At 44.8% G+C, this 25,368-nt stretch overlaps 1 protein-coding gene across 1 annotated transcript in view; it reads left to right on the forward strand.

Moving 5' to 3' along the window:
- Positions 1–25,368, forward strand: part of LOC126184034 (nose resistant to fluoxetine protein 6-like) — a 397,821-nt gene that overhangs the window by 168,919 nt on the left and 203,534 nt on the right. Inside the window, exon 4 of the mRNA XM_049926391.1 lies at positions 19,828–19,986. Coding sequence (XP_049782348.1) covers positions 19,828–19,986 — 159 coding nt within the window. The remainder of the gene's footprint in view (positions 1–19,827; positions 19,987–25,368) is intronic.

Raw genomic sequence — 25,368 nt, forward strand, 5'->3', positions numbered from 1 at the left:
CAGGTTAGACTCCTGATGCTTGCAAAAACTTGCATCTTTAGAATTTCAGCCAAGGGTGTGCACAGCTGCCAGTCTGCAGTGGATGATCACTAGTTATCCTTCTTGGTAAAGTAAAGCATTTATTTCGAGCATTCTGTGTTTTGTGTACCTTTCTATGTGTTACCACCTTTTGATTCCCATCGTGCTTTTCTCCGCTTTATTTCCCTCACAAGTCAACTCTGCTACTAGGGCTACACATTGCACTGGAAGAGAGAAGCTTTTATTTTGCCACATATAAAGGTTCAATACATACGCGAAGCTTGACAAGAATTACTAAATATACAGAGTGGGTGGACAAAAACATGGAAACACCAAGAAGACAACACGCTACCAAGCGTAATGCCGTGTAGGAAACCAGTTGTTTCTCGAAACAGCATCGAGTCGTCTCGGAATGGGTAAATAAAGGAGCTTTGTGGTTTTCAAGGAAATATTATGCCATTCTTCCTGCGAAATAGTGGCAAGTTCAGGCAACAATGATGGATAATAATGATGTTTGGTTTGTGGAGCGCTCAACTGCGCCGTCATCAGCGCCCGTACGAAGTCTCAGTTTTTTCACAGCCCAGTTTTACCACTGTCACGAATGAAATGTAAATGTCGTGTGACTAGGGCCTCCCGTCGGGGAAACCGTTCGTCGGGTGCAAGTCTTTCGATTTGACGCCACTTGGGCGACTTGCGCGTCGATGGGGTGAAATGATGATGATTAGGACAACACAACACCCAGTCCCTGAGAGGAGAAAATCTCCGACCCATCCGGGAATCGAACCCGCGCCCTTAGGATTGGCATTCTGTCGCGCTGACCACTCAGCTACCGGGGGCGGACTGCTGGCACGAATGATGATGATGAAATAAAGAGGACAACACAAATATCGAGTCCCCGGGCAGGAATCGAACACGGGATCCCTTCATCCAGAGGCAGCAACGCCAACCACTAGAACACAAGCTGAGGACCAACGATGCTGGAGGTGGACAGCGGTCACACACTCTTGTCTCCAAAAGAGACTACAAAGTCTCATTCTATTGAGATATGGCGACCACGGTGGGCAGGGAAGATGCGACAATTCATCCTCGTGCTCACAAAACCAGTCCTGGACGATGCGCGCTGTGTGAGCAGCGACCCTCTTGTCTCGGAATACAGCATTACCACTAGGGAACCAACATTGTACAATGGTATGGACATGATGGGCCAAATGGTCACAGCTACTAGGCAGTAATACGACCTTGTGGAGTAACCTGGGGCTCATGGAATACTCCGACATGACTGCTCAAATCGTCACCGAACCGCCGCCATGTTTCACTCTTTGGACGTAAACCTGGCCAGAAGGCGGAAACAGTGTCAAATAACACTCATCTGACCAATGATATTCTTCTATTGCTCCGTAGCCCACATTTTATAGCTTATGCACCCCCTTTTCCTGCATCGCTAATGAATGGTTCTGGAATTCCGACTCGCCGCGCAATTCCCAGCTGACGGAGCTCCCCTCGTGCTGTTTCGGTGCTGACAGGGATCGCGAGTACGACATTTCGTTCTGTAGTGACTTTTGCAGCTGTCGCTCTCTTGCTTTTGGTCACAGTCCTCTTCGGTGACCGTCCACCACTATAACTCAGCACACAGTTTCGTCCGCGCTATGACTTAGCAGATGACGTTTTTCCGCTTGCCCTATCTGCGTTATAAATCTTGAAACACCAGACACTGCATCTACTTTAGTAACGGAAACACCTGCCACACGAGCACCAACAATTTACTCACGTTCGAATGCTCTGAGTTCCAACATAATGCACTCACAACTACACATAACACTGTTCTGACCACTACTGACACGTACAACGCACTGAAAACATTGCACAGGTGCCGTTCAGATTTGACTAGCATCTGCACTTACCTTCAAGCATGATTTTCTCGCAGTGTTTCCGTGTATTTGACCACCACACTACCAGTATATCTCTGTGTTACATGTTATCACGTTTATACAGGGTGAAAAGTAATTAAACCGACAAACTCTGGGAAGTTGTAGCGGAAATAAAAAGAAATATTTTTCCCTAATGTCATTTTTTCCTATGAGGATTATTTAAACCAATGGAGGCCGTATTACGATCTTCAGTTGTAGGCAACTGCTGTCTATCAGTGTAGTAGTGCATTGTCTCTGTTTACTAATGAAGCGATACACCTGGAGTGATTACACTGATATGGTTGGTGCGTACTACGTAGTGCACCACAACGGACGAGCTGCACAGCGGGTTTATCAACAGCAATATCCTAATCGCCGTATCCCGCATCATACGACCTTTGCTGCTGCGTACCAACGTCTGCGTGGCCATTTAGCAGATTACCTGGACAGGGACGCCGTCGCACGGTAAGAACGCTGCAATTTGAAGAAGCTGTCTTGCAGCATGTTGAGCGGGATCCTTCAATCAGCACTCGTGCAATTGCACGTAACATGGGGACGAATCAGACGAATGTAAGAACAGTCCTTCGAGAGCAATTGTACCGTCCATTTCAGTTACAGCGTGTCCACAACCTGGAACCAGTTGATTATCCAGCCAGAGCACAGTTTTCGCAGTAGTACCTGAAACAGTGTGAAATGCATCCTACATTTCCATCCTCTGTGTTGTTTACCGATGAAGCAACGTTCGAGCGTGATGGAGTCTTCAACATGCACAATTCGCATGTTTGGAGTGAGGATAACCCACATGCCACAGTTACTAGCGCTCATCAAGTGCGGTTCTTCGTTGATGTGTGGGTCCGTGTTGTTGGGGACTGTTTAATTGGGCCGTATTTTCTACCTAGGCCATTAAATGGCAGGCACTATTACAATTTTCTCGCCAGAGCATTGCCAGAATTGCTGGAAGACGTCCCGCTCCCTACAAGACAACGAATGTCGTTCCAACATGACGGGGCGCCGGCACATTTCAGTCGTCGTGTGCGTCGATTCCTGGACCGACGGTTCCCAGAAACGTGGATTGGCGCAGGTGGTCCTGTACCATGGCCTGTTCGATCCTCAGATACGTCCCCTCTGAACTTTTTTGTGTGCGGAGAGATGCGCCACCTTCTTTACGCGACTCCTGTTGCATCAGAAGAGGATCTGGTTGCCCGGATAGTAGTAGCAGCAGGAACAATTCAGGATACTCCTGGGGTTTTTGCCCGTGTCAGACAGAACATGATCCGACGATGTAACCTTTGTTTTCGTGTCAATGGAGGCATTTTTGAAAATCTACTGTAATTGAAATTGGGTTGTGTTAATGTGTTGTCTCTTGGTCATAAAAAAATGGAAAAGTGTTTGTTGGTTTAATTAATTTGCCGCCAGAGAAATCTTCCTCTACCGGTTTAAATACTCCTCATAGGAAAAAATGACGTTAGGGAAATATATTTGTTTTGATGTCCCCTACAACCTCCCAGAGTTTGTCGGTTTAAATAATTTTCACCCTGAATATAGGAGGATTCAGAATATTCGTACACTCTGTCCTGAAGCTGTATTCTTGGAATCCTCTGAACAGTTTTCCGTGAGATATTAGACGTCTTACTTGAAGAATCAGTCATTTTAGATTTTACAGTTTACCTGCTGCTCTCTCTCTCTCTCTCTCTCTCTCTCTCTCTCTCTCTCTCACTTCGATATGACAAGCATGTGACGATTCTTGCTTGTCTTCTTTGAAAACTTTGTAAACATCCTCTGTTAGTGGAAACTGGTACCGATCTCACAGACTTGAGCAGTATTTGAGTACGGGTTATACAAGCGGTTAACACGTAGTCTCCGTCATATATCAACTACAGTTTCTGAGTATTCCAAGAAAAAATAACGTTTTCCATTTGATTTAGTTAATACTGAAACTACGTGATAGTGTCACACGATCCCCCACGCGTTGTTACTCACATGTATTTACGTGCCCTGTCATAAATGCTGAGGTTTGCCATGCCGATGAAATAAACGTTCAAGGAAGACTGTGGGTTATCAACAACTGTTTTCATTTATAGCTTTGCTCGGGGACTTTACCGAACCGAGGTTCTTAATTTTGTTTTGCTACTTCTCCATAATCTTTGCAAGTTTGTTTCATCATCACAGAAACATGCCGTGGAACGGAATATACTTATAGTTTTCTGGAAGAGCTGTGTCAGATCAACTTCCGGCCATCTTGATCAAGTTCTCCCTAGATTACTTGAGTCACCGAAGTTAAACGCTGTCGGGCTGGACTAGCACTTGGATGGGTGACCATCCGGTCTGATCGAGCGCTGTTGGTAAGCGAGGTGCACTCAGCCCTTGTGAGGCAAACTGAGGAGCTACTTGATTGAGAAGTAGCGGCTCCGGTCTCGTAAACTGACATACGGCCGGGAGAGCGGTGTGCTGACCGCATGCCCCTCCATATCCGCATACAGTGACGCCTATGGGTGAGGGTGACACGGAGGCCGGTCGGTACCGATGGGCCTTCATGGCCTATTCGGGAGGAGTTTAGTTTAGTTTAGATTACTTGAGCCGAATACCAAGATGGTTCCTTTGAAAAGACCGCGAGCTTGCGTTCCGTCTCCAATAATCTCGTCCGCGACGGGAGTACAGTAATCTTTTCCTGTTACTGCCTTAAACAGTTTCTTACTACCCGCAGCGTAGGTGAATCAAATCAAATCTACGGATGAATACTTGGATCTCAGACCAGCTGAACCTCTGTCATGGAACTACGGTACCGGTCGACACGCATATCACATAGCCCAAACGAAGGCGGAAGTAGACTTCCCTATGTTCCTTGTATAATTAGAAAATCAACATACAACGTGTGAACCAAAATTCGCGCAATTGAACGCCACAACGCTATTCCTTGTATGCTGATAGTACAAAAATATCTGTTATAAAATTTCGATCCGTCCATATTTTCCGTAGGAAACAGTTGCCTAAGGAAGTCATTTTGGCAACACTGTAAGTACATGTTAGAGAAGTTTCTTCAATCAAGTCGCTGTAGCTATGCTGCCTAATTACTACATTAGCTAAGTTATGCGTTACATTAGTCTATTTATGGTCCAGGTGTACGTTCTCAAAAATTTCCTAATTTTAGACTGACGATATGGAATCTGCCTTTTAATCGTTATAGAGCAGCTGCACCAGGCCTTATACATCAGTCATGCAATTATTTAGTACTAACACAGAAAAGATAGCAGAATCTTTTCATTATTCCACTTTCAACTTTTAAGCGAAGATTTCAGAGAAATATGATCCAGCATGTCGTCATATGTTTGGAGAGGCAGGGACTCCAAAGACTACGTATGTTTCGTGAAAGATGTGTCGTACCCGAAAATTTATTTAAAATGTTACAGCTGACCGCTCTTACTGAAATTAGTAAGTACGTTAAATATCTCTATATTGATAGGTTTTGTAATTGTTTCTGCGTTATGACAGATAATTTATTTTTAACTGATTGTACTTCTTCATGAAAATCTCGGAAATACCTCATCAATAACTATTATGTTTAACATAAACAAAAACATTTTTTGTAGGATACATGCTGTTTAATAAACAGTATATACACTGAGGTGATAAAAGTCATGGGGTAGCGATATGCAAACATACAGATGACGGTAGTATCGCGTACACAAGGTATCAAAGGGCAGAATATTGGCCGAGCTGTCATTTGTACTTAGATGATTCATGACAACACGATGGGAATTAGAACGCGGAATGGTAGTTGGAGCTCGACCCATGGGATATTCCATTTCGGGAATCATTAGCGAATTCAGTATAACGCGATCCACAGTGTCAACAGTGTGCCAATAATACCAAATCTCAGGCATTACCTCTCACCACGGACAACACAGTGGCCGACAGTCTCTACTTAACGACCGAGAGCAGCGCGTTTGCTTAAAGTTGTCAGTGCTAACAGACAAGCAACACTGCCTGAAATAACCGCAGGAATCAATGTAGGACGTACAACTAACGTATCTGTTAGGGCAGTGCGGCGAAATCTGGCGTTAATGGTCCATGGCAGCAGACAATCTAAGCGAATGCCTTTGCTAACAGCACGACATCGACTTCAGCGCCTCTCCTGGACTCGTGACCATATCGGTAGGATCCTAGATGACTGGAAAACCGTGGCCTGGTCAGGTGAGTCCCGATTTCAGTTGGTAAAGTTGGTGGTAGGGGTCTAGTGTGGAGCACACCCCACGAAGCCATGGACCCAAGTTTTCAACAAGGCACTACACTAGCTGATGGTGGCTCCATAATGGTGTAGGCCGTGTTTACATGCACTGGGCTGTGTCCTTTGATCCAGCTGAACCGAACATTGAAAGGAATGTTTATGTTCGGCTACCTGGAGTCCATTCCCAGCCATTCATGGTCTTCATGTTCATAAAGAACGGTGTCATGTCACCGAGGCACAGTTGTTCGCGATTGGTTTGAAGAATATTGTGGCGACCCAGATTGCCCGACATGAATCCCGTTCAACACTTATTGGACATAAACGTGCTCAAAATCCTGCACCAGCAACACTTTCGCAGTTATGGACTGCTATAGAGGCAGTATGGCTCAATATTTCTGCAAGGGACTTCCAACGAGTTGTTGCGTCCATACCACGTCGAGCTGCTGCACTACACCACGCTAAAGGAGGGCCGACTCGATATTAGGAGGTATCCCGTGACTTTTGTCACCTCAGTGTACTAAAGTGTTCTCCTCTGAAATTGAGTGTCAGTGTAGATAGCTGCCGTCCGGAGGACCCGGGTTCAGTTCCCTGTCCTGCCAAGGATTTTCCTTGGTGGGAGGTCTGGTAAGTGATGCACTCGGCCTCATGATGCCAACTGGAAAGTTACTTGAATGAGAAGCAGCTGTTTCACGGTCCGACAAGATGGCAAAGCGTCCGGTAGGGCGGTGTGCTGACGACATTTGCATTACGCCGAAAGGCAGAGGATGACACAGCGGCCGATTGACATCCCTTACACCTTTAAGTCTTGGTTGATTGGTTGGTTGTTTCGGGGAAGGAGACCAGACAGCGAGGTCATCGGTCTCATCGGATTAGGGAAGGACGGGGAAGGAAGTCGGCCGTGCCCTTTTGAAAGGAACCATCCCGGCATTTGCCTGGAGCGATTTAGGGAAATCACGGAAAACCTGAATCAGGATGGCCGGACGCGGGATTGAACCGTCGTCCTCCCGAATGCGAGTCCAGTGTCTAACCACTGCGCCACCTCGCTCCATAATGGTGTAGGCCGTGTTTACATGGACTGGGCTGTGTCCTTTGATCCAGCTGAACCGAACATTGAAAGGAATGTTTATGTTCGGCTACCTGGAGTCCATTCCCAGCCATTCATGGTCTTCATGTTCGTAAAGAACGGTGTCATGTCACCGAGGCACAGTTGTTCGCGACTGGTTTGAAGAATATTGTGGACATTTCGAGCGAATGGTCTGGCGACCCAGATTCCCCGACATGAATCCCGTTGAACACTTATTGGACATAAACGTGCTCAAAATCCTGCACCAGCAACACTTTCGCAGTTATGGACTGCTATAGAGGCAGTATGGCTCAATATTTCGGGGAAGGAGACCAGACAGCAAGGTCATCGGTCTCATCGGATTAGGGAAGGACGGGGAAGGAAGTCGGCCGTGCCCTTTTGAAAGGAACCATCCCGGCATTTGCCTGGAGCGATTTAGGGAAATCACGGAAAACCTGAATCAGGATGGTCGGACGCGGGATTGAACCGTCGTCCTCCCGAATGCGAGTCCAGTGTCTAACCACTGCGCCACCTCGCTCGGTAAAGTCTTGGTTGAGGAGTACTTTGTATACTTATTGCGCTGATCAAAATTAGAAAATAAAAAATGCACTTAGACCTGGACTGGATCTCGTTAACTCCGATACTTTAACGAGGAGCTATACCCATTACCGTAACTGGACATAATGGCTGTATTTATTGAATGAAAAATCTTGTCGGACATGAGACTACTGCGTCGCGAAACTGCCTCTCTGTGACGTCCATTTTCTATCGAAAATATGTACGGAACGAAATTTTGTTAAAAAAAAATGTCGTGTGACTAGGGCCTCCCGTCGGGTAGACCGTTCGCCGGGTGCAAGTCTTTCTACCTGTATTTGACGCCACTTCGGCGACTTGCGCGCCAATGGGGATGAAATGATGATGATTAGGACAACACAACACCCAGTCCCTGAGCGGAGAAAATCTCCGACCCAGTCGGGAATCGAACCCGGGCCCTTAGGATTGACAATCTGTCGCGCTGACCACTCAGATACCGGGGGCGTAGAGACACTTCTGTACTGTTAGATGCAAGGAATCGCGACTTGGACCCCGAGTGCGCTAATTTTGTATCACCTTGTATGACTTAGTTTTCCGCGATGGGCTTCAGGGATAGAATCCTCCCCGCGGCTCAGCCAAGTCGGATCGAATGTAGAATGAATACTATCTTCATCATGGTCAGGAGCACAACTGACTGTAACGTTAATGATAGTTATCGAAAGCTCGGCTACCACACCAGATTTGACTTGGCTTTTCCGCTGGGAAGTTTCTCTCTCACCTGCAGATATACTCCACAAGACATTGGCTGCTGTACTGTGCGGATGTCGCCTGCTCCCATAATGGTTTACACAGTACTTTTGTTGAGGTATCTGGTTATTAGTGTGAATATGATAGAGGCACAGTTCTTTATCTTCGCTAACTGCATCGCAGTACTTGACTACGTAGTTGCTGTAGATATTGCCGGCATCATGTTGGAGGGAAAGAGCAGTCTCTTGACTAGACGCCCAAATAAACAGCGCCACAATCAAGTACTGAGAGTTTCTTATGGTCAGGGGCTGTGGATGTGACAGGTGGGATACCTTCAGGCACAAAGCTTTGCGAAATAGGCGGCGGTCACGCTGCGCTAGTGGTGACGCAGCGACTAACAGCAACCCACACTCTAGGCTCACGGCGAAAGTTTTCCGCATGTGGTAGCGGCTGGTCGGCTTGAGACTCCGTTGCCCAACACAAGTGCTTGTGCGCTATGTGTGTGAAGTGACACATACATCTCCACTCGTGCTTTCGGTCTTTCAAAATGGCTCTGAGCACTATGCGACTCAATTTCTGAGGTCATCAGTCGCTTAGAACTTAGAACTAATTAAACCTAACTAACCTAAGAACATCACACACATCCATGCCCGAGGCAGGATTCGAACCTGCGACCGTAGCAGTCGCGCGGTTCCGGACTGCGCGCCTAGAACCGCAAGACCACCGCGGCCGGCTTCGGTCTTTCCCCAGAGGTTCTATCAAATAAAAACTTTTTCTTTTACACTTGAATGAAAAGCACACAAACTGGGTATTTTACAGTGTTAATACTGTAGAACATCCACATTTTTGTGCTTTCCAATAACAAATATGAGGGTTATTTAGTACAAACAGTCGTGGTCACGTAAAAGCTGTTATTTTTTATTTGCGGAGGAACTGTTTCGATCTCCTACAGAAATCGTCAGATCTATATTCCTTGGTGGCAGTAGGAGTTCCTGACGTAGCGCAGACCCGCAAGTGCTGGCCTTGAGAACACTGCTGAAAGCCGTGTTTTCAGCACCGGCATGGACGAGCCTGCTCTGCACCAGGAATTACTACTACCATCAAGGAATGTAGATCTGATGATCATCTCTGTAGTTGATCGAAACCGGTCACCCACAAATAAAAAATAACAGCTTTTACGTGACCACGACTGTTTGTACTAAATAACCCTCATATTTGTTATTGGAAAGCACAAAAATGTGGATGTTCTTGTAAGCGACCACGACTGTGTTTATTAAATAATTATAATATAATACTATTAGGTTGCAGTTTCCTGGAACAGTGTTCCAAAAGATTTTAAATACCGGGTGATCAAAAAGTCAGTATAAATCTGAAAACAGAATAAATCACGGAATAATGTAGATAGAGAGGTACAAATTGACACACATGCTTGGAATGACATGGGGTTTTATTAGAACAAAAAAAATACAAAATATTCTGATCATAATAGCAATAATTAGCATAACAAAGTAAGACAAAGAAAAGATGATGTTCTTTACAGGAAATGCTCAATATGTCCACCATCATTCCTCAACAATAGCTATAGTCGAGGACTAATGTTGTGAACAGCACTGTAAAGCATGTCCGGATTTATGGTGAGGCATTGGCGTCGGATGTTGTCTTTCAGCATCCCTAGAGATGTCAGTCGATCACGATACACTTGCGACTTCAGGTAACCCCAAAGCCAATAATCACACGGACTGAGGTCTGGGGACCTGGGAGGCCAAGAATGACGAAAGTGGTGGCTGAGCACACGATCATCACCAAACGACGCGCGCAAGAGACCTTTCACGCGTCTAGCAATACTTTCTTTTTTTTTGTTCTAATAAAACCCCATGTCACCCCAAGCATGTCTGTCAATTTGTTCCTCTCTATCTACATTATTCCGTGATTTCAAAAAATGGTTCAAATGGCTCTGAGAATTATGCGACTTAACTTCTGAGGTCATCAGTCGCCTAGAACTTACAACTAATTAAACCTAACTCACCTAAGGACATCACACCCATCCATGCCCGAGGGCCGGCCGCGGTGGTCTAGCGGTTCTAGACGCTCAGTCCGGAACCGCGCGACTGCTACGGTCGCAGGTTCGAATCCCGCCTCGGGCATGGATGTGTGTGATGTCCTTAGGTTAGTTAGGTTTAAGTAGTTCTAGGGGACTGATGACCACAGATGTTAAGTCCCATAGTGCTCAGAGCCATGCCCGAGGCAGGATTCGGACCTGCGGCTCGGCTCCAGACTGTAGCGCCTAGAACCGCACGGCCACTCGGACCGGCATTCCGTGATTTATTCAGTTTTCAAACTTATACTGACTTTTTGATCACCCGGTATCAAGGTGCCCTGCCAAGCAATGGCGGAAGAATAAATTAATGCCTTTGATATCCGTGATTCTCGCGAGACTAAGCGACTTTGTCAGCCTGAGGAGAGTCGCCGACCCAGTGGCGTCTACAGCCCTCGCAGTTCTTATTTACAGCTTACAAAGGGGTGTAACTGGGAAGATAGGGCCGCACAGAGCAAGAAGGGTGAACTCCTCATTCTTCACGTAGCGCTGCAAACAAACGAAGGTGATCTGTGTTGCACTCTTCGTATCAAGGCGCTTTTGCATAGCTGAGCGGTCAGCGCACTGGCTATCAAGATGATTGCCCGGGTTCAATTCCGGTATTGGTTCAAATGGCTCTGAGCACTATGGGACTTAACATCTGAGGTCATCAGTCCCCTAGAACTTAGAACCACTTAAACCTAACTAACCTAATGGACATCATACACATCCATGCCCGAGGCAGGATTCGAACCTGCAACCGTAGTGGTCGCGCGATTCCAGACTGAAGCGCCTAGGACTGCTCGGCCACACCGGTCGGCCAATTCCGGTTTTCTCTGCTGGGAGGACTGTCACAGGGTGCAATTGAGGAACTACTTGAGAAGCAGTTGTTCCAAGGCCTAAAAGTTGACAGCTGTCGAAAGAGCCGTGAGCAACACCCATGTCCCTCCATATCTCATCCAAATAACGGCATAAGGCAGAGGAAACCACGGCAGTCGGTCAGCATCCTGTGGCCTTCACGACCTTATTGCGAAATTACTTTATTACTTTACTCTTCATACCGAATGCCTGCCGGGCTGAAATTAATATGCAGAGGAAAATGATGCTCAACTGCATCACGTAATTCAAGCTAAAACATTCCCGCACTGATGTATCATTGATGATGCCTATGCTGGGCACGGTACTACTTCATTTCTTGTTTTCGTGCAAAAAGTTTGACATGCAATACAACACTGTAAACATGGCGCTCAAAAACGTCGCTACAGCTGATGGTGTATTGAAGCACTGTTAGGCCACGGATAGCGGCAAAGACAGGCTTTGTCTGAAGACTTCCGACTTCTTTCGATAGGAATTAGAAAATCAAGAGATAAAGAAAAAGTGCATCACTAACATACTACCTACAAAATGGAACATGGTAAGGTTGTCTCCAGTGGTCCGCAGCTCGTGGTCGTGCGGTAGCGTTCTCGCTTCCCACGCCCGGGTTCCCGGGTTCGATTCCCGGCGGGGTCAGGGATTTTCTCTGCCTCGTGATGACTGGGTGTTGTGTGCTGTCCTTAGGTTAGTTAGGTTTAACTAGTTCTAAGTTCTAGGGGACTGATGACCATAGATGTTAAGTACCATAGTGCTCAGAGCCATTTGAACCATTTTATTGTCTCCAGTGCGATACGTGTGGTCAACCTCGGATTCAAACTGAAACCCACGTACGATGGAATCTTGAAAGAGACCTATTAATACCCGCTAATTATTCGTAGTAGCATCCTTAAAACGTAGGGAAAACATACAGTGCTTCTCGTTCCGTACAAAAGAGACTGTACGGAGACCGATAGGTAAACGTCAAGAGCAATCATTGCGCATGTAATAAGAAATATGCACGATGACTCTTACAATTTCCGCAGTCAGATATTATTCATACAAACCCATATACCTACGTGAAATTACCTCGCTGCTCAACAGCTTCTATATATCCTCCCTTTTTCCTGTTTGATGGCGAAATTGCAGACAACGAAAGACCGTGTTTCAAAAATCAGACACTACTACAATATTGCCGCTCCACTGTTGCATAAGCTCTGAAAATTCATGACACGGATAGGTAATCCTGTAAAGTTTTTCAGTGACTACACTGTGAGATTAGCCCCTTTATAGTTTACGTTTATCCAGAATCTCAAGCGAATGATCACAGACACGCGGAAGGAATCGATTTGCAAGGTGTAATATCTGAGGTGACGCGCCTTATTTTTTAACTTAAAATAACTTACGTCTCTTTCAAGGTATTTGTCAACTCTTCTCACCCTGGTGAATATCGATCACTGGCTCTTGAAAAAGGGGCAAACGCGTTTTTGTAGCTTCATTTATCACCGCGATATAGGGAGTGACTTTTTTTAGTGGAACTATAGTATTTTTATCCGATAAACTAGCAGACCGGAATGAAATAAAGTCAGTGATGCAATTCTTTTGTACGTCCGACACGGAATTAGCAAACAAACGTACAATGAATATGCGAACATTTTTTTCGTTCTCTCTGCGGAAGTCGAGGCAAGTGATAAGGGGTTCAAAAAATGGTTCAAATGGCTCTGAGCACTATGGGACTTAACATCTGTGGTCATCAGTCCCCTAGAACTTAGAACTACTTAAACCTAACTAACCTAAGGACATCACACACATCCATGCCCGAGGCAGGATTCGAACTTGCGACCGTAGCGGTCACGCGGTTCCAGACTGAAGCGCCTAGAACCGCACGGCCACACCGGCCGGCGTGATAAAGGGTATTTGCATCTATGTCGACGTAGTGTGAAGAATGAAGTAAACTTCGAGGCGGAGCTCAACAGCAGCACAAAACTCTCGATACTCAATGCACTTTTAAACTGAATTTTTTGTCAGATGTACACTGAATACGACACAATAGAGAACTGCTATTCTGGCGCAGAAAAAAACCATAACTAGTCAAAAGTGATCTGAGATGAAATACGAGATATGGGAAATATCGCCAGTTAAACTTAAAGCAACCACCAGTATGCCAGGATTGGTTAACTGCCAAGTCACGACAAGCTTCCTCAGTCTAAAATAAGAAATCCTGGCAGGCATGTAAGTGAGCACTTGCAGCGCTATGCCGTAACTGCGGCATGATGCAGCGGCTTCGCAGTGTAAACATTGACGCGCGGGGCGGTTTGTGATCAACGGCCAGCCGTCGGTGAAGCCGCCAGGAGTCACATTCCGCTATAACGGTTACGCAAGCTTCGTGGTTTCTTTTCCGCCAACCGGTCCCGCGGGTTCCAGTCTGCAGACTGGGCAGCATTCACCTTGATTCGTCGCACGCACAGAACCGGAGCAACGTCCAGCCCGTCACGTGGGAAAACATAGACGACATCAGACGGGGCTTTCTACCCGCTCTCTGTACTGACAGCGATAGCGACTCACTTTACCAGCGACCTTTCAAATCCAAGAACATCACTTAAAAAAAAAAAAAAAAAAACGCTGATGTATCTGTCAGACTAAGTAAAATCAAACTGACACTGAAACAAACTTTTCCCCCTGAAAGTAATGCTACGAGAGGAACAGATTTTTTTATTTGCTGAAACCTGTAGATTTTTGACTGTAAGTAAAGTACGATCATCGTTCTACAATGCCTAATGGCACAGGCTGTACCTTGGAAACAGGAGTACGATGTGTTGTGTTTGGCGCTCAGTCCGGAGCCGCGCGACTGCTACGGTCGCAGGTTCGAATCCTGCCTCGGGCATGGATGTGTGTGATGTCCTTAGGTTAGTTAGGTTTAAGTAGGTCTAAGTTCTAGGGGACTGATGACCATAGATGTTAAGTCCCATAATGCTCAGAGCCATTTGAACCATTTTTTGTTGTGGTTGGCAGGAGAGCCAACACCGTGTTACTAGAGGAAGCCGAAAGGCAGGCGTTTTACCTCACGCAGGCTGGCGTGAGGTCTGGAACAGGTCAAGGAAATTAGAATTTAGAAAAAAACGGACGTAGCTGGTGGAATACTTAACTTTAATCCATTAATGGTGAACGTCGCTCTTGACGGTACATGATTCAGTATCAATAGTACCTGGTAATGGCGCCTTGCTAGGCACCACACGATGTATAATGCTTGTTAAAAGAATGAAGTGCTAAGTGACGAGTATAAAATGGAAATAAACTAAAAAAGGACAGAAATATTGGTGTATTCCTGGAACCAGACGAATTAATCATTAAAGCTGGAGCAAATAAAATAAAACACACAAGATTATACAAAAATTTAGGAAGTAACAAAGCTAAAGACAGAAGAATCAAGGTAGACATAATACAAACCCTCGTACTCCTGCGGATTTATGGACAGCCCTGCAGGATTCATGGTGTCAATTCCCTCCACCACTACTTCAGACATTATTCGAGTCCATGTCACGTCGTGTTGTGGTACTTCTGCGTGCTCTCGGTGTCCCTACACGATATTAGGTAGGTCTACCAGTTACTTTGGCTCTTCAGTGTACTATTATTTGTTTCACTACCTTTGTACATCACTGAATATTTACGTGGAATTTTTTGTAGCTTTGAATAGATAGATGACGTGAACTCATGCTTCTAATACATCTTGTTTAAAATCTAGAAGACGACCTATCGGAAAGTAACTGAACTGTGATGGCGGGTGTATTTCAGTCCCACTCTCCAAATTTTTCTTTTCTTGTGCTTTCCTGTAAAGTCGTTTCAACAGCTGCAAGCAAATCCTACATGGTTTTGATTGTTTTGAACATGCTAAAGCATATTGAAATTGTATGTTCTAGAACCTAGGATCGATTATATGGCTAATATGTTAGGATATTCAGCTGCTAGAAAGAATTTTTCTTTATTTGTTCTATGATGTTACTCTTCATCTGTCTAATAGTCTGCATTGGTTCAATGCCAGCTATATTAATATTCAGCATACGAGTTATTGGTATTACTTTACTGCTTTCAGCTTAGTTTTCTATGCATATGTCATGAGTAACCACATTTATAGACCACAGAATACCACAAACGTCTGCCACATCTACAAAATCTCTGCGGTTGTTAGCATGGATGGTGCAGTACCATGGAGGAGGAGGAGGGGTGGGGGGGAGAGGAGCACAAGCTCGGATTAAGGAAGGATGGAGAAAGAAATTACCGTGCTTTTTCAAAGGAAAGGGACCATCCCGACATTTTCCTGAAGTGATCTAGGGTAATCACGGAAACCTAGATCGCGATGGCCGGACGCGGATTTGGGCCGTCGTCCTTCCGAGGGGAGGAGGAGGAGATTAGTGTTTAACGTCCCGTCGACAACGAGGTCATTAGAGACGGAGCGCAAGCTCGGGTGAGGGAAGGATGGGGAAGGAAATCGGCCGTGCCCTTTCAAAGGAACCATCCCGGCATTTGCCTGAAGCGATTTAGGGAAATCACGGAAAACCTAAATCAGGATGGCCGGAGACGGGATTGAACCGTCGTCCTCCCGAATGCGAGTCCAGTGTGCTAACCACTGCGCCACCTCGCTCGGTCGTCCTTCCGAATGCGAGTCCAGTGTGCATTAGCCTGGCAACTAACGATATTATTACTCACGGGACGCAACTGCAAAAATCAGTCAGTCATTTGAAAGGCTGAATTCCATCCAATGAACACTTCTTGAATTAATTTAAAGACTGATTCTTTTCTTAGCTCACTATTTTCTAATACACATTTTTTAAACTACACTGCAAACCTTTTCACAGCACTACTCAGTTACGGCAGTTTTTCAATCGTTTCAATATATTTTTTGTTAGCAAATTGAGCCTGTGGGTAAAACACTTCTTCCATATTTTGTTTCTACACTTCTAATAATATTTTCTCTAATATCAGTCACTACTGCCAGTATTTTGCTGTCATTCATGCCCCATTCGTTACAAGTCTGTATTAATATGCTCAAAATATATTCACTTGTTTGTGATCCTGACAACCCCGTGACACCAACAGTAGCCGTTTCCATTTTATCGCCATATAAATAATGAACGGTAATTCCCAGAAAACATCTGCACTGCACTATGCCTCCATACATCTGTCATGTGTGTTAAACTCTCCACGTTATGAATTTCATTTTTGAAGTTGTTCGAGCATTCTCTTCATTGTATGTCTCGACGGTAGTTTTCACAACAGTGCAATGACTTTCAGCAGATTTAAAAACTTCAATTTCATCAATTTGAAAAGGTGGTGCATCTTCACATATCATGTACAAAATTGCTTTATATAAGTGTACACTTCAAGTCCCAGTTTCTGAAGTATATTCTGAGACATTTCGAAAACTTGAATACAATATTGGTTGAACAGAGCTTTTAGACCTTTTATCTGAAGTGCTACTTCCGTCTGTTTCACTGCCGCTGAAACTTTTGGCCCCCGCCTCCGACGACCACGTTTGGCAAGTCGCAAATGTATTGTATTGTTGTCGTCATGATAAATGTCCAGAAAAAGAATCGTTTAAATGCCACAAAATTTATTGACGGTGGTAACAAGCAGCCTGGTTTTGTTGTCAGTATCGAAGGGCGGTACTTTCAAATTTTCGTGCCTCAATCGGTAAAAACGGAACTAGCGTAGGACTCCGTCTGTCTGTCTCTCTGTCTGTCTGTCCGACTGTTTGAAACCCTTTCTCTCTGGAATAGGTAGATGTATCAAACTGAAATTTATGTCGCATACTAAGTTCTATGGTTCCTTGGCGGTATACTGAGCGAGGTGGCGCAGTGGCTTGCACACTGGACTCGCATTCGGGGGGACGACGGTTCAATCCCGCGTCCGGCCATCCTGATTTAGGTTTTCCGTGATTTCCCTAAATTGCTCCAGGCAAATGCCGGGATGGTTCCTTTGAAAGGGCACGGCCAACTTCCTTCCCCGTCCTTCCCTAACACGATGAGACCGATGTCCGTGCTGTCTGGTCTCCTTCCCCAAACAATCCAACCCCAACCCCTTGCCGGTATAATTAACGTTAGCTTCTAAGACAGAGCAATCAAAATATCCGGCCATTTATGCCACATATTTCGATACTCGCAAACTCACTCATCAACATCTATAGCGTATTTCCGTTGGTCTAAAATGGTAAAATTTGGCGACAAGAAAGTTTTTACAGTACAGGTTAAGGGGCATATACGAAATTGTTAATTTGTAGTTATATCACACGAAAAAAAGTTTTTTGTCATTTGTTATCCGACTATCTGCGTGTTAAGACCTCTTCTTTCTCGGGAACGGGTGACGCATCAAGTCAAAATTTATGCCAGGTACTGAGTTGTATATTCCTTTGCTAGTGTAAAAATGGTAAGCTTCAAAGTCAGTGCAATCAAAAGATACGGCCGCTTATGTCACATATTTTGCTACTCGCAAATTCGCTCATTAAAACCTATAGGGTACTTCCCCTTGGCGAAGAATCATGAAATTTGGCAAGAAGGAAGGTTTCACAGTACAAGTCAAGGAAAAGAATCAGAAAATTGTTGATTTGTAATTATATCACACGACAAAAATATTTCTTTTGTCATTTGTTAACCGACCTCAGATTTGAAATTAAAACATTCTCGAAAGTCTCGGAATACCCGAGACCGATATCTTACCAGTATAAATGCCGATAACAGGCAAAAATTGTCGAGATCCTCTATTCCCGTGGTGGATGAACTGCCTATATACACTACTGGCCATTATAAGAAGAAATGCAGATGATAAACGGGTATTCATTGGACAAATATATTATACTAGAACTGACATGTGATTACATTTTCATGCAATTTGGCTGCAAAGATCCTGAGAAATCAGTACCCAGAACATCCACCTCCGGCCGTAATAACGCCCTTGATACGCCTGGTCATTGAGTCAAACACAGCTTGGATGGCGTATACAGGTACAGCTGCCCATGCAGCTTCAACACGATACCACAGTTCATCAAGAGTAGTGACTGGCATGTTGTAACGAGCCAGTTGCTCGGCCTCCATTGACCAGACGTTTTCAATTGGCGAGAGATCTGGAGAATGTACTGACCAGGGCACCAGTCGAACATTTTCTGTATCCAGAAAGGCCCGTACAGCCCCTGAAACATGCGGTCGTGCATTATCCTGCTGAAATGTAGGGTTTCGCAGGGATCGAATGAAGGGTAGAGCCACGGGTCGTAACACATCTTAAATGTAACGTCCACTGTTCAAAGTGCCGTCAATGCGAACAAGAGGTGACCGAGACGTGTAACCAATGGCACCCCATACCATTGCACCGGGTGATACGCCAGTATGGCGATGACGATTACACGCTTCCAATGTGCGTTCACCACGATGTCGCCAAACACGCATGCGACCATCATGATGCTGTAAACAAAACCTGGATTCATCCGAAAAAATGACGTTTTGCCATTCATGCACCCATGTTCGTCGTTGAGTACACCATCGCAGGCGCTCCTGTCTGTGATGCATCGTCAAGTGTAACCGCAGCCATGGTCTCCGAGTTGATAGTCCATGCTGCTGCAAACGTCGTCGAACTGTTCGTGCAGACGGTTGTTGTCTTGCAAACGTCCCCATCTGTTGCCTCATGGATCGAGACGTGGCTGCACGATCCGTTACAGCCATGCGGATAAGATGCCTGTCATCTCGACTGCTAGTGATACGCGGCCGTTGGGATCCAGCACGGCGTTCCGTATTACCCTCCTGAACCCACCGATTCCATATTCTGCTAACAGTCATTGGATCTCGACCAACGCGAGCAGCAATGTCGCGATACGATAACTGCAATCACGACAGGCTACAATCCGACCTTTATCCAAGTCGTAAACGCATTTCTCCACCTTACACGAGGCATCACAACAACGTTTCACCAGGCATCGTCGGTCAACTGCTGTTTGTGTATGAGAAATCGGTTGGAAACTTTCCTGATGTCAGCACGTTGTAGGTGTCACCACCGGCGCCAACCTTGTGTGAGTGCTCTGAAAAGCTAACCATTTGCATATCAAGGTATCTTCTTCCTGTCGGTTAACTTTCGCGTCTGTAGCACGTCATCTTCGTGGTGTAGCAATTTTAATGGCCAGTAGTGTACATAATTAAGTTTGCACGGAACACTCAGAGCGTCAGTCATACTCGCACCTGGCCATTTTCTTTCTTTTACTGCGATGTTACAATGTTTCAAAGAGTTCAGTATCGATTTAGAAACATCGGTGTTTTAACTCCCAACACCGATATTTTGGAAATATCGATTATAATCGAACTACATAATTGCAGTAGCAACTGAGGAAGAAAGACTAGACGTATTAACAAGAGTGGTGTTGTGTGCGTTGCAGAGGAAGCGGGCGGCACGGACTACGCACTGGCGCAGCAGCTGCTGGGGCTTGTGCCGCCGTTCGCCGTCACCTCCCCGCGCAGCAACAACAGCCGCTGCCTGCAAGACTCCCGCCGATTCCTCGCAGCACTGCAGCGCCTCGAGCTATGGGCCGTCAGGGGTAAGCCAAAGCATAACGGACAATCTCGTGCACCAGCAAGCAAGCTCTGGTCACAGCACAATACACTAACACGAGGTTCCAAAAAGATTCATTCGACTGCATCTTCCACATGAATGAAGATACAAGCTTTGGGTGAATTTCAACTTACAAACAGAACTACAATGTTTTTATTTTCGAAATAACCATCCGATTTCACACAAGTACAGGGTGATTATAATTAAACTTTCAAACCGCTGTAGAAATAACACCACTTGCCAGAATGACGACAAATTGCAACGGAATATTATCGGTCAAGGGAGAAAACGAATGGCAGAAGAAAAATAAATAGTTACAAAATGTAGCAATAGATGGCGCTGTAAGCGTCATAATTTAATAGTGATCGACTACAAATGACAAATGAATCATGCAACAATTCAAATGGTTCAAATGGCTCTGAGCACTATGGGACTTAACATCTGTGGTCATCATGTCATTCTGACCAGTGTTGTTATTTCTACGGCGTTTTGAAAGTTTAGCTTTAATTATAATCCCCCTGTATATCATTTACATGCATGTACATGCAACCTTGTAGTAGTTTTTACACTTACGATCAGGTTCAAAGTTTTCGTTTACCTTGCACAAATGTTCAATATGCCCTGTATCAGACACGTGACTAATACCCAAATAATAGTCAGACTCGTCGCATGCTTCTTCAAGCATGTCTGGAGTTCTGATTGTAGTTGTCTGGAGTACTCGTAATATTGCGCCCACTGCGGTTGCTATGCGGCATCGCCGTTCACCCAAAGTTGTTGAAAGAGGAGGCGCACAAACCCACACAAAAACAGTCACATACCCTGAGATTAGGTGACATTGAAGGCCAAGTTGCAGTGCGAGATTCTCACACTTCTTACGCTGTCGGGGGTGCAGACGAAAATCACGCGGCACAGTTGTATTGCTGTCAAAGGCGTCAAGCGAGCGAGCTAGCTAGTTGCGTCAAGGAGGACCCCTATCACCAATCATATGAATCTCAATTCCTTTCCTTTTCATAACGCATATGATAAACACCAGTTTTGGTAACTACTGGGTGGATACCAAAAAATCTACTGTACCTTTCACATCTGATGTGACAGTAAAAAGAAAACGGCTTGTGGAGGTTCGTAAGCAGGTGGCAAATATTGCAAATTCCACCGACCACTTCTGTTGGCCAAATCATTGAGATAAATACACAGAAACTAAAGAGTGACATTTCTCTGGAGGCTCATGACACCATCTGTGCGTATCCAGTCCGACATGCATAACTAGATGAAGGTATATTCTATATTTTCTCTATGCATTTCGTGTTTCAACTATCAGCATATATGTTGACCCTGCATGTTTCATAAAGTCAGCTTCCCACTCACTTTCCGTTGTCGTCTGTGTCTTTTTCTTAAATCTTGAAATCCATCAAAGACCTCCTTTGGTTTGTCTGTCATCCATTAGACTGGATACATATCTGTTCACGTCCACTACAGTTTCATTACAGTTCGAAATTCGTCTTCCACTCCAGTTTTTTCCCTCACCCACACAGTCACTTTTCGCAACATGCATTTGTCCATTCCTAGCCGAACAACTCTCGGTTTTTGTTTTTAGTATTAAAAGTCCGTGCCTCACACCCAGACTCAAAACTGATAACACAAACTGATTGTAGCCTTTCCTTTTCAGTCAAATTACAAATTTTGCATAGAAAACAAAAACTGATCGATTGTTTCTGTGATTTAAACGTTTATTTGTAGGACGTCCATTTCAACGTGTTCATTGTGCATTACTTTAGCCTTATTACTATATTCACAGGGGGGGGGGACAAAGTAACGCCGGTCCAGTAAATGTTTCATGCACCTTAAGATAGGCTACCAAACGTATAGCATCCCGATGCAGGCGAGAAGATGTAAGTTTGATTGTCTATCTCACGGTGAGTGAAATATTTTCCGAGTCACTTTTATGTCTCCCGCTCCGTATTTCCAGTCCGTGTGCGTACCAATAATACATATTTTATCTGTGTTTTCCCCGGGTTTAAGATGTGAAACCCTCTTGAACTGCTGATAACAGATTTTTTAATAATGGGATCCCTTGTTTTATTTATCTTCTAATTCTCATTTTTAGAATAAATACAAGTCAATTGTGATGAAGTGCTGATCGTTATCGTTGTGTTCTTATATGGCCCACCGCCGAGAACTACATCTAATATTCGTATCTCCTACTCACTGCAACGTCAACTCAAATTTCGTTGAGGACCAGGAAAAACGAAGCAAATTTGGCAGGGAAATTGGAGCCGCGTGCCAGCCACCTAGCTGGCAAGTGAGGCGTTTGTTGTGCGCAGATTAATGCAGGCTTGACGGCGTGGAAAATCGCCGCCACAGATCCGCAACGCTGGTTGACAGCTGCAGCGAGAGAGCAGGCGTGTCTGATGCATAAAGCAGGCTCGTTCTCGCTGGGTCATTGCCACCGGGGCGGCTCAAGGCTAAGGCCAAACGTTTACATTCCTTAGCGCAGTACACGCGTGGGACAAGTTACAGTTGTGCAACGCTGGGTCACCAACCAGATTTCGGAAACTGTGGAGAGGAAGTAATGGCATGTTCGAGCACTAATAGATCCGTGAGGTACGCACACTCAGGCTAATTGGTACAACACTGTCTGAAAATGACAGGCGGTCGTCTTCTAGTCCTGGTCCAGCACACAGGAGAAAGTTAGGTTAAGTGGCCACCTAAAGTAAGATGTTTTTCTCTGACCTCATTTCATAGCTACGTATATGAAATACAGCTGTTAAACTGTATTTATTCTCTAATTATGAAATATTGCATTGTTATTGGAATCCTACTTTTGCAGCAGAAGGGTGAACTTGAGTGAAAGTTTGCCGGCCGCGGTGGCCGTGCGGTTCTAGGCGCTCCAGTCCGGAGCCGCGCTGTTGCTACGGTCGCAGGTTCGAATCCTGCCTCGGGCATGGGTGTATGTGTTGTCCTTAGGTTAGTTAGGTTTAGGTAGATCTAAGTTCTAGGGGACTGATGACCACAGCAGTTGAGTCCCATAGTGCTCAGAGCCATTTGAACCATTTTTTTAAAGTGAAAGTTTGCAAAATGGCCACTTTGTCCACTACGTAAAGCAAAGTGGCCAGAGACAGAGAAAAGCTGGCTAGCCGCGCGGTTTAGGCCGCCTTGCACCGATTCACGTGGCTTCCCCCCTAGGAGGTTCGAGTCCCCCCTCGGGCATGGGTGTGTTTGTTGTCCTTAGTCTAAGTTTAAGCTAGATTAAGTAGTGTGTAAGCGTAGGGATCGATGACCTCAGAAGTTTGATTCCATAGCAACTTACCCCCACCACCAGAAAAAAGCAAAAATAAGACACAGATACACGTTTTGGCACACTGAATAGGAAGAGATTGTGAAATAAAGAATATACGCATTTATAGAATGAAATATATTCATATCTGAGAAACAATATTAGAATATACTAATAATTTACTAAATTGCGCAACATGTTAATAGATTCAGTTTCCCAGTCAGACAGTAATACTTGTTATATTACAAAGTCAAATTAGGTTTAAAAGGATTAATAAATGGTTCAAATGGCTCTGAGCACTGTGGGACTTAACATCTGAGGTCATCAGTCCCCTAGGACTTAGAACTACTTAAACCTAACTAACCTAAGGACATCACACACATACATGCCCAAGGCAGGGTTCGAACCTGCGACCGTAGCAGTCGGGCGGTTCCGGACTGAAGCGCCTAGAACCACTCGCCACCCGGGCTGGCTAAAAGTTTCAATACAGTATTCATATATAAACATGTTGTCATCCTCGTCACAACTACCACTGCTTGTAATTAGAACATTTAATTCAACTTTCATTGTCCATAGAGTTAGAGAAAATTTCGTTGCAGTAAAAACATTCAATACCCTTGTCTTCTTCATTGTATTCTCCAAACCGCTGCTTGTTCCTGGACATTTTCCTTGTTGCGTCTTTGCTTTCTTATCATTCATTTCAGTAGTTTTGGACCAATTTCTTCAGTTCTAACAATTCAGTTTTGTATTGGCTCGGCGTTATTATCGCTGCCTTGCCGTTTCTTTACATTTTATTTGTTTGTTCTTGGCCTAATTTACTTTTTGGCAAAGGTATATGATGCTTCTTGGATTTACTGCAAAACATGTCAGTTGTGTTCTCATCTGATTTACGCAAGTGAGGAATGGGCCTACATTATTGTCATTGTCATTCACTTCTTCGTTACGCACCACTCCATTTTCATCTTTTCTTTTTTCTGTTCTTTCCTTACAGGATCTAATGCCTGTTGCATACCTTGGTAATACCATTATTGTTGTAGCGATTTTCTTAAATAATTTGACGGCGCGCGCAGCTGTCGCCACGAAAATTGCTGGCAATACCAAAGAAGCCCCCTCGAATATGAAGAACTACTTAAACGTAACTAAACTAAGGACATCACACACATCCATGCCCGAGGCAGAATTCGAACCTGCGACCGTAGCAGCATCGCGGTTCCGGACTGAAGCGCCTAGAACCTCTCTGCCACAGCGGCCGGCTACAGTAATGATTCACCTTTTATGTTTAAAGCAACAATACAAGAGGAAGGCTAGAGTATAAAGTATCTGCAACACCCAAGTCTAACTACTGACTCAGGTCGAAAACGGCGTGGAGACGAATCTGTCACAGGTTTCCCGAAGGAAATATTGCAACACTGGTCGAGAATTATGTAAACCACCAGTGGGAAATTTAAGTAAAACTAAACTGAAAGAGATTCGACGGGCATAAAAGCACGTTGGCGATTCTCTGACTCACGCAGTTTGAAGAAACATAGATTTTTCTACAGTTCTTATACGTTTGACCCTAAAATGCCCCTTAAACGACTTTGTCTAGCCTTAGCACATATCTTGTTTCTTATCCCAATTTTCATCCTCTTCTGTGGGCAACGTACTTATTCCCTAGATACCAGTTTGCGTCTGTGGTGCGCCATTGTCCAGGGTTCGAGTCCAGTTCAGCACAAAATATGTATTTAAGTTATCCAAATGCTTTCGCCAAGGCTCTCACCGGCGCTATGGCCTTTAGTTGTGGTTCAGTCATTATATTGAAAATGACAATAGCAGAGGAGGGTTAGAGGTTGGCGTCTCGTTGACAGAACGGTCTCCTGCCAATTCAGTTCGAAAATTACGGAGACAAGAATGGGCCACAGCTTTGTCGAAGGAAATATTGCAATACCGATTAAAAGCTACGTCAATAACCAGGGAGAAATGTAAGTAAAAATATTAGGTAGTGATTAGACGGGCATCTAAACGCACTGCCGAAACGCTATCTCATTCAGTTTTAAGAAACGCTGTTTTTTCTGCTTTTCTTATCCCAGTGAATATCCTCATCTTTGATGAATT

The sequence above is a fragment of the Schistocerca cancellata genome, chromosome 4 (genome assembly GCF_023864275.1).
Source record: "Schistocerca cancellata isolate TAMUIC-IGC-003103 chromosome 4, iqSchCanc2.1, whole genome shotgun sequence".
NCBI lineage: Eukaryota > Metazoa > Arthropoda > Insecta > Orthoptera > Acrididae > Schistocerca > Schistocerca cancellata.